General features: G+C 38.7%; 2 protein-coding genes across 2 annotated transcripts in view; one reads left to right on the forward strand and one right to left on the reverse strand.

Annotated features, from left to right (window-relative positions):
- Positions 1–13,458, forward strand: part of zbtb2b (zinc finger and BTB domain containing 2b) — a 40,673-nt gene that overhangs the window by 13,842 nt on the left and 13,373 nt on the right. The gene's annotated exons all lie outside the window — the stretch shown is intronic.
- armt1 (acidic residue methyltransferase 1) lies at positions 3,731–12,512 on the reverse strand. Its single transcript, XM_034162576.1, has 5 exons — positions 12,396–12,512; positions 10,078–10,183; positions 9,745–9,986; positions 8,328–8,493; positions 3,731–6,209 (listed from the first exon to the last, which is right to left on the reverse strand). Exons 1-5 carry the CDS (start codon positions 12,455–12,457, stop codon positions 5,313–5,315), a joined length of 1,473 nt encoding a protein of 490 aa, XP_034018467.1. The 5' UTR covers positions 12,458–12,512; the 3' UTR covers positions 3,731–5,312.

Below are 13,458 nucleotides of genomic sequence, written 5' to 3' on the forward strand. Positions count from 1 at the left end.
TGGGCTCTGCCTGAGTAACATCACAGCGCAACAACACTGATAAGCTACATGATTTAGACTTGCTCTCTCATTTGCTGGGAGGGGGAAGTGAAGACGAGTGCTGTTCTCTCTCTCCCTCTCTCCCCTTGCACACTCTCCTCTCTCATACTGTCCCTTGAAGCCCCTTCAGGCAACTCGAAAGCTCCACTATTCTTTCCGGTGTGAACAAAAAGATCTCCTCCTGACCTTCGTGTTGCCAAAAGACCTTTACTCCTCTTCCTTCATGACACTGTGGAATCTATACATCACTTCTTACCCAAACTGGAGCAACTTTAACTTTTGAGCCCTGTACAAACTGGAACTGACCTTTGTCACCATTTTTGCTGTTTTTACCCCATAACTCCATAGAATTCAGTCATAGATGGTCCAAACTATACCTTTTTGGAATCTTTATGATCAGATAAGAATGTGGTATATTTCTCAATATGACTGGATGACCTCTGTGTAATTATTCATTGACCCCTACATTGCTATAACACCAACCTGCAGATGGTTATCATACACTTTTTGTAGATCATGGTACACTGAGGCTGGATTCTAAGTGTTATTTCCTCCCCTTGAGTGGTACCAAAAACTCTATAGACATTTTTAAGTTGTACTTATTCATATATTTAATGTTTATATATATATATATATATATATATATTAGTATACAGTACATATTTCACATTTAAACTTTTTTTTGTGGTGTACAAGATGTATTTTTTTGGTGGTGTATAGTAGCTCTGCGGGAGCATCCCCAATTTCATTGTACCCCCCTGTACGATGACTCTAAAGACTATTCTATTCTATTTTTGGAATGTGTTGGGCCTGAAATAAGGAATGGATGTATATTAAATAAAATAATGACCACACAAAACATGAACTATTTCAGGTTCATACCATCTGCAGTGAAATAGTCAAAGAAATAAGGATCAGTGCAATTTTTTTTATTTCCACAGCATCCCAAATTGTTCCGATTTGTAGTTTTACATACAGTAAAGCTGTATGATCCACAAACATACAATACTTAAAGAAAGATCCACAGCAGTTAACTAAACTAAGTACGAGCTGATTTGGAGTAATGACCATAATATTACTTGCTGAACATGAAATTAATTGTTTTAATATATTATAATACTGTTTTTAATTTTATTTGACCAATAGCTCATCATACTTACATATGATGAGCTGCTGCAGCGACACCTAATGGAAGCATCCGGAAGACATTACTATGACACTTACAGCATTGAAGCTTTTGTGAAGCCTGGGAGTCACAGATTTGACACCGAAAGACATTTAAAAAACAGTTATATTTCATCATATCTCACAATGCTGTGACCCCCCTCCCCCAATTAGCTTTAATTTTTGAGTACCAAATATAAAATTACATCACGGTGAGCAGTCCCTGACCCCACTTTATGTGCTAGCGAGGTGCTACAAAGCACTACTTTGCGTTAAAGTCGGGCAGCTATAATGTTTAATGTTAGCCTATACGGCTAACATAACACGACTGGGTTTTCTAGTTTTCTGCATCACAAGAGAAAACAGAAGAAAAGAAGTGCAGACTTGCATGCAGCACAGCTCGTCAATAAACTTTGTGTACTTTGTGACAAATCACACTGATGTACTTTCTTGTCAAAAATGCATGCTTGGTACTAAGGCTGGCAGGTCTGCACCCTGCTTGTATACACAAGAAAAGTGAGGTGAAAATCCTTAAAAGAAATAAATAGAAAAATACAAAAATTTTACCTTTCTGCATCACCTCAGGGAGCTTTGGTGGGGCCTGTCTGCTGGCATGCCCCGACATGTTTGCGTTGATCCGTCAACATGCCAGAAAACCTCAAGTCCACCTTTTAAATAATAAACGCAGTGTGTGCCTGATTCCTGGCCAACCCAAGCTCTTAAAGGGAAATAACACAAGACTCTAGATTGGTTTATTCACTTTTTTCCCCCCCATTCAAAACAATATCCATGAATAATTAAAAGGATAATAGGGCCCTTATTGTTTAATTAATTTGGCAGTACAGATCTCTGTCACAAGAAATATGTTCCAATATTTTCAGTTGTCCCCAAATCAGTTCTTCTAATATTAAAAGAAGCTGTGTTCGATGTTGTTTAACATATATATAAACACCAGGAAATAATAATGCTGACATTTCAAATTCTTCTCATTTTTTTTTTTTTTTTTTTTTTATCATCTCAAACCCAAACGTCTCCTCTGTAGCTGACGGACTGAATGTTCAATTATACAAATACATCCAACTTCCCCTGTGTATGTTTTAAAAGCCGTTACTCATTGCTGTTGGTATCCAGAGAGATAAATAAGCACACGCTGTAAGCGCTCTGAATCGTTATCAGTCATCAAGATGATTTTTCCACACAATACCATAATGAGTTAGGGCCAGTCTATTTACAGGCAGAATTACTGAATACACCTGAGACTCTGCGGCAAATTAAATCATTGCAAAAATGAGACGCATCCGTTTTTTGTTTTTGTTTACAGCAGTGCAGCCTTAAAAGAAGGCAGAATTTTAAAAAGAAACTGTACTCACCTCTTAAACGTCCTTCACCTTCATCTCTGCTGAGAAGACTCTGTGCACGTCCTCTCTAATTCTGACTGTCAGACATCTAAGAGGACTCAACAGGACACAATGGGAGCAGTGGAAAGGTTTAAAAACAAATTAAAGATGCAGCCAAATTGATAACGATGGCGACCTTAAATGCCAGGTCACCATAACACAGCAAACAGAGCAGGAGGTCAAATCTCATTCCGACGGCCAAGATTACACAATAAAGCCCAAATGGGGGATAATTAATGGTTATTTAAAGTGAAATCCTACCTTCTGATTCAGTTCAATGAAACCAATCCTCACATGTCTTTTTTAAATTTCCAGTGTTCAATCAGAGCCTGTGTAAACGGCAAGCGTTAGCACACAACATGAGTTTACAGCATAAAAATGATTGATTTCACTGTTAAGTAATTATAAAAGTCGCTCATCATCCACCTGCTGGGTTAAGATTTTATACATTTCTGTCCAATATTGTCAGCTGGGACTCACTGTTTAAATATAACCCCTCCCCTTTGGAAAGGCGAGCATTTGGCACGGATTTAATTTTGTCTTCTGTGCAACATCATTCTTTCGCAAACATGCCCAATTTTCAGAACATGTCAGGTCAAGTGGGAAAACAGGTAGTTCTGACAATTTTTCCTTTTTCTTTTTTGCATTTTCCCAGGATGCAATGAATCCATTACATCAGACAGCAGGATAATTAAGGGTGTGATATGACACGACTTAAAGGCAGTTTTCTCTCCGTAATTTACCTTATTTTTCACAACAAACCACCTTCGCAAAGCCTGTGAGCGGCCTAAAAGAACACTATTCAGTTCACGCAACTCATCTTGATGCTGTAACGCATGTCGCAGCATTTCCAGCTGTTTATTACCTGTGTTTTTAGGTCCAACGTGACCCTGCAGGGCTACGAGTGTGATAAAAGGACCAACAAAAAAGTGTCACCACTCGGAGTGTAATGTTCAGTGTGCACATTGGACCTGATCCACCATTTGGCTGCACATACATGTACAAACAAAATGTGAAGGCATGACCAGAATTCTCAATATTGATAGAAGGGGAAAAAAGTTAAAGTTCAGCACAGTAAATATAGTATATGATGCTATACACAAATACATAATTCACTCAAATCGAGAAAGTTTCATCACGATCCCATTTATTATCCACATGGGCCAAACAGCCAATGCAGTTCTTTATCAAATCAAACCGCACCACACGCACACAAACTGCTTTCCCCGAGCAACATTAGAGGAAAAAAGCAGCAGACAGGTGACTAAATAAACATGAACTTGACCATCTATCACAGCATGTTAGATCACAATAATTAAGGACATTCCTCAACTTTAGCAAAAACATTCAGCATTTAAAAAAAATGCAGTGAGTAAAGAGATGAATGAATCCTCCACCTCCTGTTAAACAGGATAAAAAAACAACAAAAAAAAAAAAAACAAAAACAAACAAAAAGAAAATAAAAAAAACAAAAAGACTAGCGCGCCAAGGGTCCTGTGGGTTACCGGCTCAATTAAAGCCCAAGGCAAAATGGGCAATTTTGAAATAAAAATGGCCGCCATTTCCAAACAAACGAATCTACGCAAATAATTTTGGGACGGCAACAATGTCAATTACCAATATTGTGCCCTTGCTAACTTAAAAGAAAAGTTACCAGACAGTTTTTGAAAAATTGGGTCCAAATACCCAAATTGGTTGTTTTCGGCATAAAAATGGCCGCCATTCTCAAACGACTGACTCTGATTATAATTTTTTTAATGGGAAATACGTCAATGAACTGTATTACACCCTTGACAAATTAGAAAAAAATGTTAGAGAAATGCCTTTAAGTGCTCAAAATGGCTATTTTTGACATAAAAATGGCCGCCATTTCCAAACAAACGAATCTACAAATACGATTTTTAGACGGGAACAATGTCACCGGCCCATATTACGCCCTTGCCAAATTAGAAAATAAAAGTTAGTTAGTTTTTGAGATATCGCAATAAATGAACAACAACTAGGACACCAGATCAACACAAAACAAATATGCTTTGCCATGTATGTAACGAACTATACCACCTGCTGGACATGTCTGATTACTGCAGAGGAAAAAACATTTTACTGAATTCAACATGGAACTTAGGACCAGGTGCAGATGAATAGCTCATTTCATTTCCAAAGCCTAACCTAGGCGACTGCTTCCTGGGAGAGCACCCTGTCAACTTTAATTTTATGGTAATTAAATCATCCCACCCTGCATGGGATCAAAGCCTGGGATCCTGAACCCCAGGGGATACACACATCCAGCCAGGTAACACACAACATTAAATAACATCTATCAAAGTCCATAATGACCCTAACCACGTGTAAAAAAAAAAAAAATAGATGTTTCTGTTCATTTGTAGAAGACGCAGTTACTTTACTGTCACACATCCCAAACAGTCTCATCTTTCAAGCTGGTCAAAACAATTAGCTAGTGAATTTTAACGCAATCAGCATGCTGTTACTAGCATATTAACGATGTTTTGAGCAAAACAATCAAGACGGCCCTGAATTAAGATAAGTGTGTAATCACATTTATCATCACTCTCCTCAACTACAGAGAAAATAGCGGCATTCTATGATGGAGATTTAAAACGCTCCAATTGCACGCTTCATTTCAACTGAATATCAATATAAACAGAACGCATCAGCTAGTTCTGTGGATGAACTTGCCCTTAAATTTTAACCTTAAAGTGCTTTTTTTAAACTACGAGATGGTAAAGTTGTTCGTGCAAAATAAATATTTAGGTGTGTTTGTACGGCCACTAGTCGACTTGTGTCAACGGCATTGACCCAGTGAGGTGCACGGTCAGCGTGCTGTTCTGACTTTGGGCTGTAGAACTGAATCACGCCGTACTTGCCGCTGACCATCCATTCTGGATCCTGGGCGCTGAGCTTCTCAGCCTGGCCGGGCTGCAGTCCGACCTGAACGTTAGCTTTTAGAGTCCGCAGACTGCACAGTGGCGTGGGCTCAAATCCCCGCAGAGTGGTACCAAATCCGACTGTGTGGTCCCACGCTCTATCGCCCGTCAACTTCCTGTAATTCAGATCTCCTTTAAAGATCAGCAGGTCTGCTCCCTGCAGGGTCGAGTACAGGTCAGGAGCATCAGCTGCCATGTCGCAGAACTCATGGGGCAATGTCCAAAAAGGATGGTCGTGATAGAACCACACGCCCTCTTTCAGGTATTTCTGCCACTGGAATCCACTCTTGGACAGCCACTTGTGATTGGCTGCCATGGTCTGCCGGATGGTCCACTGGAAATCTCTGGCAGTGACATCAGACACAAACCATGGGAAGGATTTGCCGTAAAAATGGATCTCACGAGCAAGACCAGAGGATATCAGAAAATCTCCCAAGACCAAGTCAGTTACCAACTCAAAGCCGGCGTTGTCTAAAACAATATCCACTCTGACCGCGATTTTTCCACACGTCTGTGGAGACGTGAGAATTGACCATATCATGTTGGAATCATCCACCAAGATGAAAGGTTGGAGGCTGCTGAGGGAATCCAAGCAGTTGCTCTTCTGTGAGACGTCCTTACCAGCAGAGATGGAGAGATCACACTGGTTTCCCCACAGACAAACCTTGAGTGGAAAGAACAATTCACATTACAATGAACATTTAGCGTGTGCCCAAATACCTCAAGTGCGATAGAATGTTAGATTAATTAGATTCAATGCTACTTCCTGGGTTCTTTGTAGTGGTTCTCACATGGAGCTGACATGCATTTGAAAATGCCGCACTACTGACACTGACTAGAAAACGTACAAATGTACAGAGCATCTCTGACAATTATTGTAATTGTCATCCAATCTTTCAGGTTAATGAAGGGAATCTGTCTGCTTGTTGACACAGGTGCTACTTACTATCAGTATGAGTAAGTTAAGCGATATTTTCAGAATGTCAACAAAAAACACACAACCAGTGGTGGGCACAGTTCCGCTACTCCGCTAATCAGCGAAGCTAACTTTTTTGGTTAGCAAATTAACTTTTCTGTTCACGGATTAACTTTTCAGCTAACTTCAAAAACTATCAGTGAACCAATTAGCTTCTGATAAATTTAGTTCTGATCATTTTTAGACCGCTAACTTTTTTTTTTTTTTTTTTACATAGGTAGTAACGGTGAAAAACATTTAAACCCTGTTGGCTCCTGTCTGCTATGTATTTTGCAACAGTGAGGCAACTGAGAGGAGCTGAGTTCAACTCTACCCTAGCAGAAGGGGCCTGGCAGCCAGGCTGTCACAAAAAAAAAAAAAAAGAAGTTATTTTCCTTCACAGCATAAAGTAGTCCAGCCGTGAGGCAGATGTCTTGAAAAGGAAAGCAAGTTTGACTTGTGGTTTTGATTTATAAATCAAATTAATCTGGATAGAATGACTACATTAATGTCAACTCTGTCATTTGTACAAAGTGAAAATATAACACATATCTTTTAATTTTAATGCACAAACATTAGCACATACAGATGCCCAAAGGGATTATGGGTAAACTGAGCCTCCACTCACACTGGTTGATTCATTCATTCTATGTAAAAACCAACACAAGTTTCTGTAATGTGCATGTTTGTGTTTACAAATAAATGTGCTTTTGTAAAATATGTCATTTTTTTCCATCCTCTGTCAATAACTATCTAGTGGTTCAATCAGTGAGCTTGAGACCAGAGTTCAAATCCACATCAGACCAGGAAAAAACAAACAAACACACACTAAGGTGCCCTTAAACCCAAAATTGCTCCCAGTGTGCAGCTGAGCGCGCAACCATCAGTGTGCGACTGGGTGAATGAGTTATCACTGTAAAGCAATTTGAGCTTCTGCTTCAGATGGAAAAGTGCTATAGAAATGCAGCCCATTTAGAGCTATTGTCAGAAGACTCAAACTACAATAGTCATGGCAATGGAAGGGTAAGACCCGCTAAATATTTCCATTTAAATGTGGTTGGTTTTTAATGCAATATTGTTGCAATACTGTTAAAGACTATTGTTCCAATCTTCTTCCTCAACATGTCTTGGTCAACCAAGGAAATGACATTTTGTGTGGAGGCCTATTTCGCCAACAAATCATACCAATTGGAGCATAATTTTGAGACAACATGACTTTTATGCAAAGCGACCAAGATATTCAATTTTGATGGGTTCTGGGTTTTGTTTTGTTTTGTCACTCTGTATTAGCAAGTTAAATTAACAGTCTACAAAACACTGGACATCATCACACGTGATGCATGCAGGAAAGGGTTCTTCAGTGTGTAGTGCTTCAGAAATAAAGCATTTGGTGGACAGTGAAAGCAGAAAATATTACACGAACAAACATCAGAAATTTTAACATGATTGTGAATCATGCATTAGTTTGCAAAAGTCTCACCTCCATATATTAAAAAAATAGACCATGTGTGACCATTCAACATAATTTGACTGAGACATTCATTTTTTGGTGTTAAAACCAGTTTGTTTTTTTAATTTTAAGATTTCACCCGTTTAGCATTCTGGGGTACTGGGCTTTGAGCCAATGACCCATTTTATTTTAAAAAGCACGTCTACTTTTTACTTTCACAAGTTGTTGACACCATCACAACTCTTACGACAGTTATTAAATCAATCAGCAACTCAGAAAGCAGGCATTACTTCTCAACTCCTTTAATGACAAAACCGTTTATTCACAGCTGTCACTGGTTAACTTCGCATTACCGCTACGTTAGTAAAAACACCGACCTGCAGTAGTCGAAGGAAGTGTTCTTGCAGCTGACTCTTCGATGACTCCTCCACGTGCTTCTTGATGCCCTCCAGGTGTGTACATAATGCGATCACAGCCAGCTGAGAGTCAAAAAAGCTCAGAGTCTTTCCCTCATTAAATACATCAAAGTCACAGATGGGAGGGCTGCAAGGACACCAGAACATAAAAAAGGACCACAATTTAAAAAACAAAATGTAGTTACTTCTTCTGGGGTACAGAAATGTATTTGTGAAGTTTGCTCACTAAACCAGGGACCTAAAATTAACCTGAGGATAAAAACGGAGGTGAATAATCAGCCTGAGTTCTATTATACTTGTTGAGTTTAGTGCATGAGAAAAGCCAAGTTCTCATTATAAACAGCACGGGCAGCCGTTACACTAAACTTAAGCATTAACCAACTATTCTGCTACAATTCAACTTTTTTATATTTGGATAAGTAGGACCAGAGGGGGCGCAATGCTGTTTTGTTTGATGTCGATATATAAAGTCTCCTTGTAGATATAATAAAACTACTTCCAACATTCTGAATCAAGGCCATGTGAGTGCCAAGGTCAGATGTAGAGCTGCAGACCCTTCCCCATCCGTAAGTACCAAAATTAATATTGTATCTCTTGCAGCCATTTGGGAAGAGCCATGTTAGTAAAATTTCACGACAGGATGACAGACAGACAGACGGACAGACCTGGGAGCTAAAAAGGATGAATTTGCTGATAGTCCAAGCAGAGTGTTTATATTTACAGGCAAGTATTTGACATGAAGGTCCAACTGTCTTTAAGATTTTTGTTCCAACCAAACACCAGAGCATGTGATTTCACCGAGGAGGCCCTGGAACAAAAACTGACCTTTGCTTTTTGTATCCCTGTTAAACACAGAGTGAATGAATCGAACACACAAGGAATGACAGCATCTTCTCTCATTTTTTAAAATAAATGCTTTCATTTTGTACATTTCCCAAATAAAAATGACAGACTGAGGACAAACGCACTAAAAATTGGTTAATTTTGATGCACCAGCTAAAAGAGAGTGAGAGAATAACTGACAAGTTTGTTTCATGTAATATCAAATAGGACGTGTCTGCCACCTGCTGGATAGACAAAGAAATTAGGAGAAGTGAGTGATTGAATTTACACATGCCTTGTGTGCCCCCTGTTAGGCATGTCTTACTACAAGCTGCAACACAGCACTACTGCCCTCTATCTACCCCGTTTTTTGTGAACCACGGCAAAGCGCAATTCCTATGTGGTCCAGGTCCCATTCAGGAATAGCTGATTTGAAAAAAGTGGAACATTTCTGTGCTACACAGAATCACTTATGGCACGGCGGCATTTCATTGCATCATCGTACAGTGTACGGCCTGCTTAAAACATTAAATGTGGCCACATAAACGCATCTCACTTGAGCGAGAGACCCTCCCGTATCCTGCGGTACATGTAGCATTCCACATAAAGCCACGGAGACTTGAACCAGCTGACTGAATCTTGATCTCCTTGGAGCCTCTGTTGTCTCTGCAGGTACTCATTCCAAGATTCCAGATCTTCCATGTTGTCCGACAGGGCCAGGATAGGTTTGTCGGTTTGCAGCTCATTCCTCAGCTTCGACAGAAAAGAAATTGTTTTCTTCTCTGCCTCAATACCCTCCTATAATTCCAGAAAACACAATGGATTCCAAAGTTATTTTTGCCAATACTACCTGGGCTGCTAACATATATAAGGAAATGTAAGGAGGTACCTCTCCATAGTCTTCGAAAAACTTGGATTTGTTGCGATGGATCGTGTCTATGACTTTAGTCAGGATGGTTGGCAACCTGTCTTTCACAGTAAAGTAAGCAAAAGATCTGCAGGGAACATAAAAAAACCCAAAAAACGATTAAACAGGTGAATACATGCACTGTTCCCTAGCAACGTACCAAATCATAGCTTTTGTTTGTGAGCATAAAAATGCTGCCAGGAACATGCAAGTTTATGTAGATTTAGTATGTTATATTAAAAATTAGCACATTTAGCGCAACTTTATCAAACCTTACAGCACACACACGTGCACTTGTTAAGCGCATTTTACGAATCCAAGCTATTCCAAATGGGACCTGGACCAAATCAGAACTGAGCTACTGCACAAGACATCCAGAAGTGCGCAGCCAAATGAAGTATTATTCACATTTCCGAATGCTTTGCTTATTTTACAATAGTTACTGCTTAACCTAAACCTTTATTCTAATCCTAACCCTAAACCTTGTAAAAGAAACAAATTTGAAAAGTTGCTAGGCAGCTGAGACAGAGTTAGAACCTCTGTCAGACACCAGGAAGCCACTCCAGAAGTAGTGCTGATGCGCAAGAACAAATATAATAGTAACTAGATCACTGCACTCATATAGCGCAAACCTCCGCCACCAGTTTCCAATTCCACAAATTTTTACCTTTGAAAAATTTTTCAAGGTCAAAGTCCTGTAAGAAGTGGCTTTTCATGAGCTAAAATGCAATACAAAATATAGATCAAAAGGGCTTTTCAATGTTAAATCTGCCATATGGTAAAATGGTAAATGGACTGCATTTATATAGCGCTTTTCTATCTGCATTAGACGCTCAAAGCGCTTTACAATTATGCCTCACATTCACCCCAATGTCAGGGTGCTGCCATACAAGGCGCTCACTACACACCGGGAGCAATAGGGGATTAAAGACCTTGCCCAAGGGCCCTTAGTGATTTTCCAGTCAGGCGGGGATTTGAACCCAGGATCTTCTGGTCTCAAGCCCAACACCTTAACCACTAAACCATATGGATAAAATGTAGTCTATTCATTGAGAGTGCCAGTTTACACCTCACTGTCACAAATGATTGTGATTGGGGCACTTTTGACTGAGATATAATGCAAAATGTACATAAAATGGGCTTTTTAATGTTAAATTTTGTAATTTATGTCTGTAGCATGGCCCAAGCAGAGGGTCACCCCTTTGAGTCTGGTCTGCTTGAGGTTTCTTCCTCAGAGGGAGTTTTTCCCTTACCACTGCTGCTCTAGGGGTTAGTAAGTTTAGACCTTACTTGTGTGAAGTGCCTTGAGGCAACTGTTGTGATTTGGTGCTATATAAATGAAAATAAATTGGGGGAAAAAAATGTCCACAAAATCCACAATCTGGATCACACTTTGTCAGGCAATAGTGCCAGTCTGCACCTCACTTTCAAATATGAGACTGATTGGGCCCCTTTTTTTAAGATATAATGTAAAATATACATCAAATATAGCTTTCAATGTTAAATTTAAATGGCCATAAAATCTGTAATCTGGATCAGATCTCGGTGAAACTTTGTCAGGTAATAGTGAGTGCCAGTCTGCACCTCAGTTTCAAATACGAGAGTGATTGGGGCACATTTGTTTAAGATACCATGTAAAATATACATTAAATGGGGTTTTCAATATTAAATTCAAATGTCCACAAAATCCACAATCTGGATGAAACTTTGTCAGGTAATAGTGAGTGACAGTCTGCACATCGCTTTCAAATACGAAAGTGTTTGGGGCACGTTTGATTAAGATATAATGTAAAATATACATTAAAATGGGTTTTCAATGTTAAATTTAGATATTAAATTCAGATCCGGATCAAACTTTGTCAGTCGATAAAGGATACCATCCTACATAAAGCTCTCAAATATGAAAGAAATTTTTATCTTTTTTGACAGTTATACATTTTTGAAAATTCGTTCAGTGTTAAAGATGGGGATTTTTTTTTTTCCTGGCTTTGCCCTTTGACCTTTAATTTTGAATTAGTTCTTACCTACCAGGATATGAATCTTCAATAAAAAAAAAAAATTCATAACGATATATGAAAAACTGTGGACGTTGGCGGAGGTAATAATAATAATAATAATAATGATGATGATGATAAATCCCCACTCGTCCAGTTCACTAAGTGGGCAGAACACTCGGTCGGTTAGCAAACCGCAGGTTTATTTCGTGCTAATAAGCAGTCCCTGGGCCGTTCGAGTGCACATTATAGACAGCCAATGACAGCTGACATTATGACAAAAATAAGAAAAACTGTTAAAATTACCTCACAACACTGGCAGACAGAGAAGCAGGAGCTCCTCCATCAGCATGTTCAGCAGCCATCATGCTTCTTCAGCTCCTTCCGCTTGTCTTCTTCTGCAGCCATTTGAGCGGATGACAATGCTACCGTTTAGGTGTATACTGCCACCTACCGTACAAACACCTAAAAGCGTTAGCAAAAATAATTATGATCATTATAACAATATTTTTTAGCAGTGCTTTGCCTTATTCTTTACCAAATGTAATATATGTTATATGCTCCAATTTAAGTATTTGTTTAGTTATTATCTCCACCAACGAAGTTGGAGGATATGTTTTAACCCCTGTTTAACAGCCTGGAGGCCACATGTTTTCATACATCGTTATGAAGTTTGCTTAAGATTCAGATCCTGATAGGCAAGAATTAATTCAAGTTTGAAAGTCATAGGTCAAAGGTCAAAGTCAGGAAAAATCTTATCCTTATATTTAACATTGAACAAATTTTCACAAATTCATCTCTCTGTCAAAAAAAAAAAAAAAAAAAAAAAAAAAAAAAAATCTAATTTCTTTCATATCTGAGAACTTTATGTAGGATGGTATCCTTTATCAACTGACAAAGTTTGATCCGGATCTGACCCAGATTACAGATTTTGTGGCCATTTAAATATAACATTGAAAACTCATTTAATGTATATTTTACATTATATCTTAATCAAACATGCTCACTGTCATATTTGAAAGTGAGGTAAAGACTGGCACTCACTATCGCCTGACAAAGTTTAATCTGGATCCGATCCACATTACAGAATTTGTGGCCATTTAAATTTAATATTGACAACCCCATTTAATGTATATTTTACATCATATCTTAATAAAATGTGCCCCAATCACTCTCATATTTGAAAGTGCGGACTGGCACTCACTATCACCTGACAAAGTTTGATCCGAATCTGATCCAGATTTTGTGGACATTTGAATTTAATATTGCGAAGCCAATGTGGTGTAAATTTTGTATTATATCTCAATCAAAAGTGCCTCAATCACTCTCATGTTTCTGTTATGGATTTACCTACACCGCCAAAATTGGA

Source organism: Thalassophryne amazonica, chromosome 21 (genome assembly GCF_902500255.1).
Source record: "Thalassophryne amazonica chromosome 21, fThaAma1.1, whole genome shotgun sequence".
Lineage (NCBI taxonomy): Eukaryota > Metazoa > Chordata > Actinopteri > Batrachoidiformes > Batrachoididae > Thalassophryne > Thalassophryne amazonica.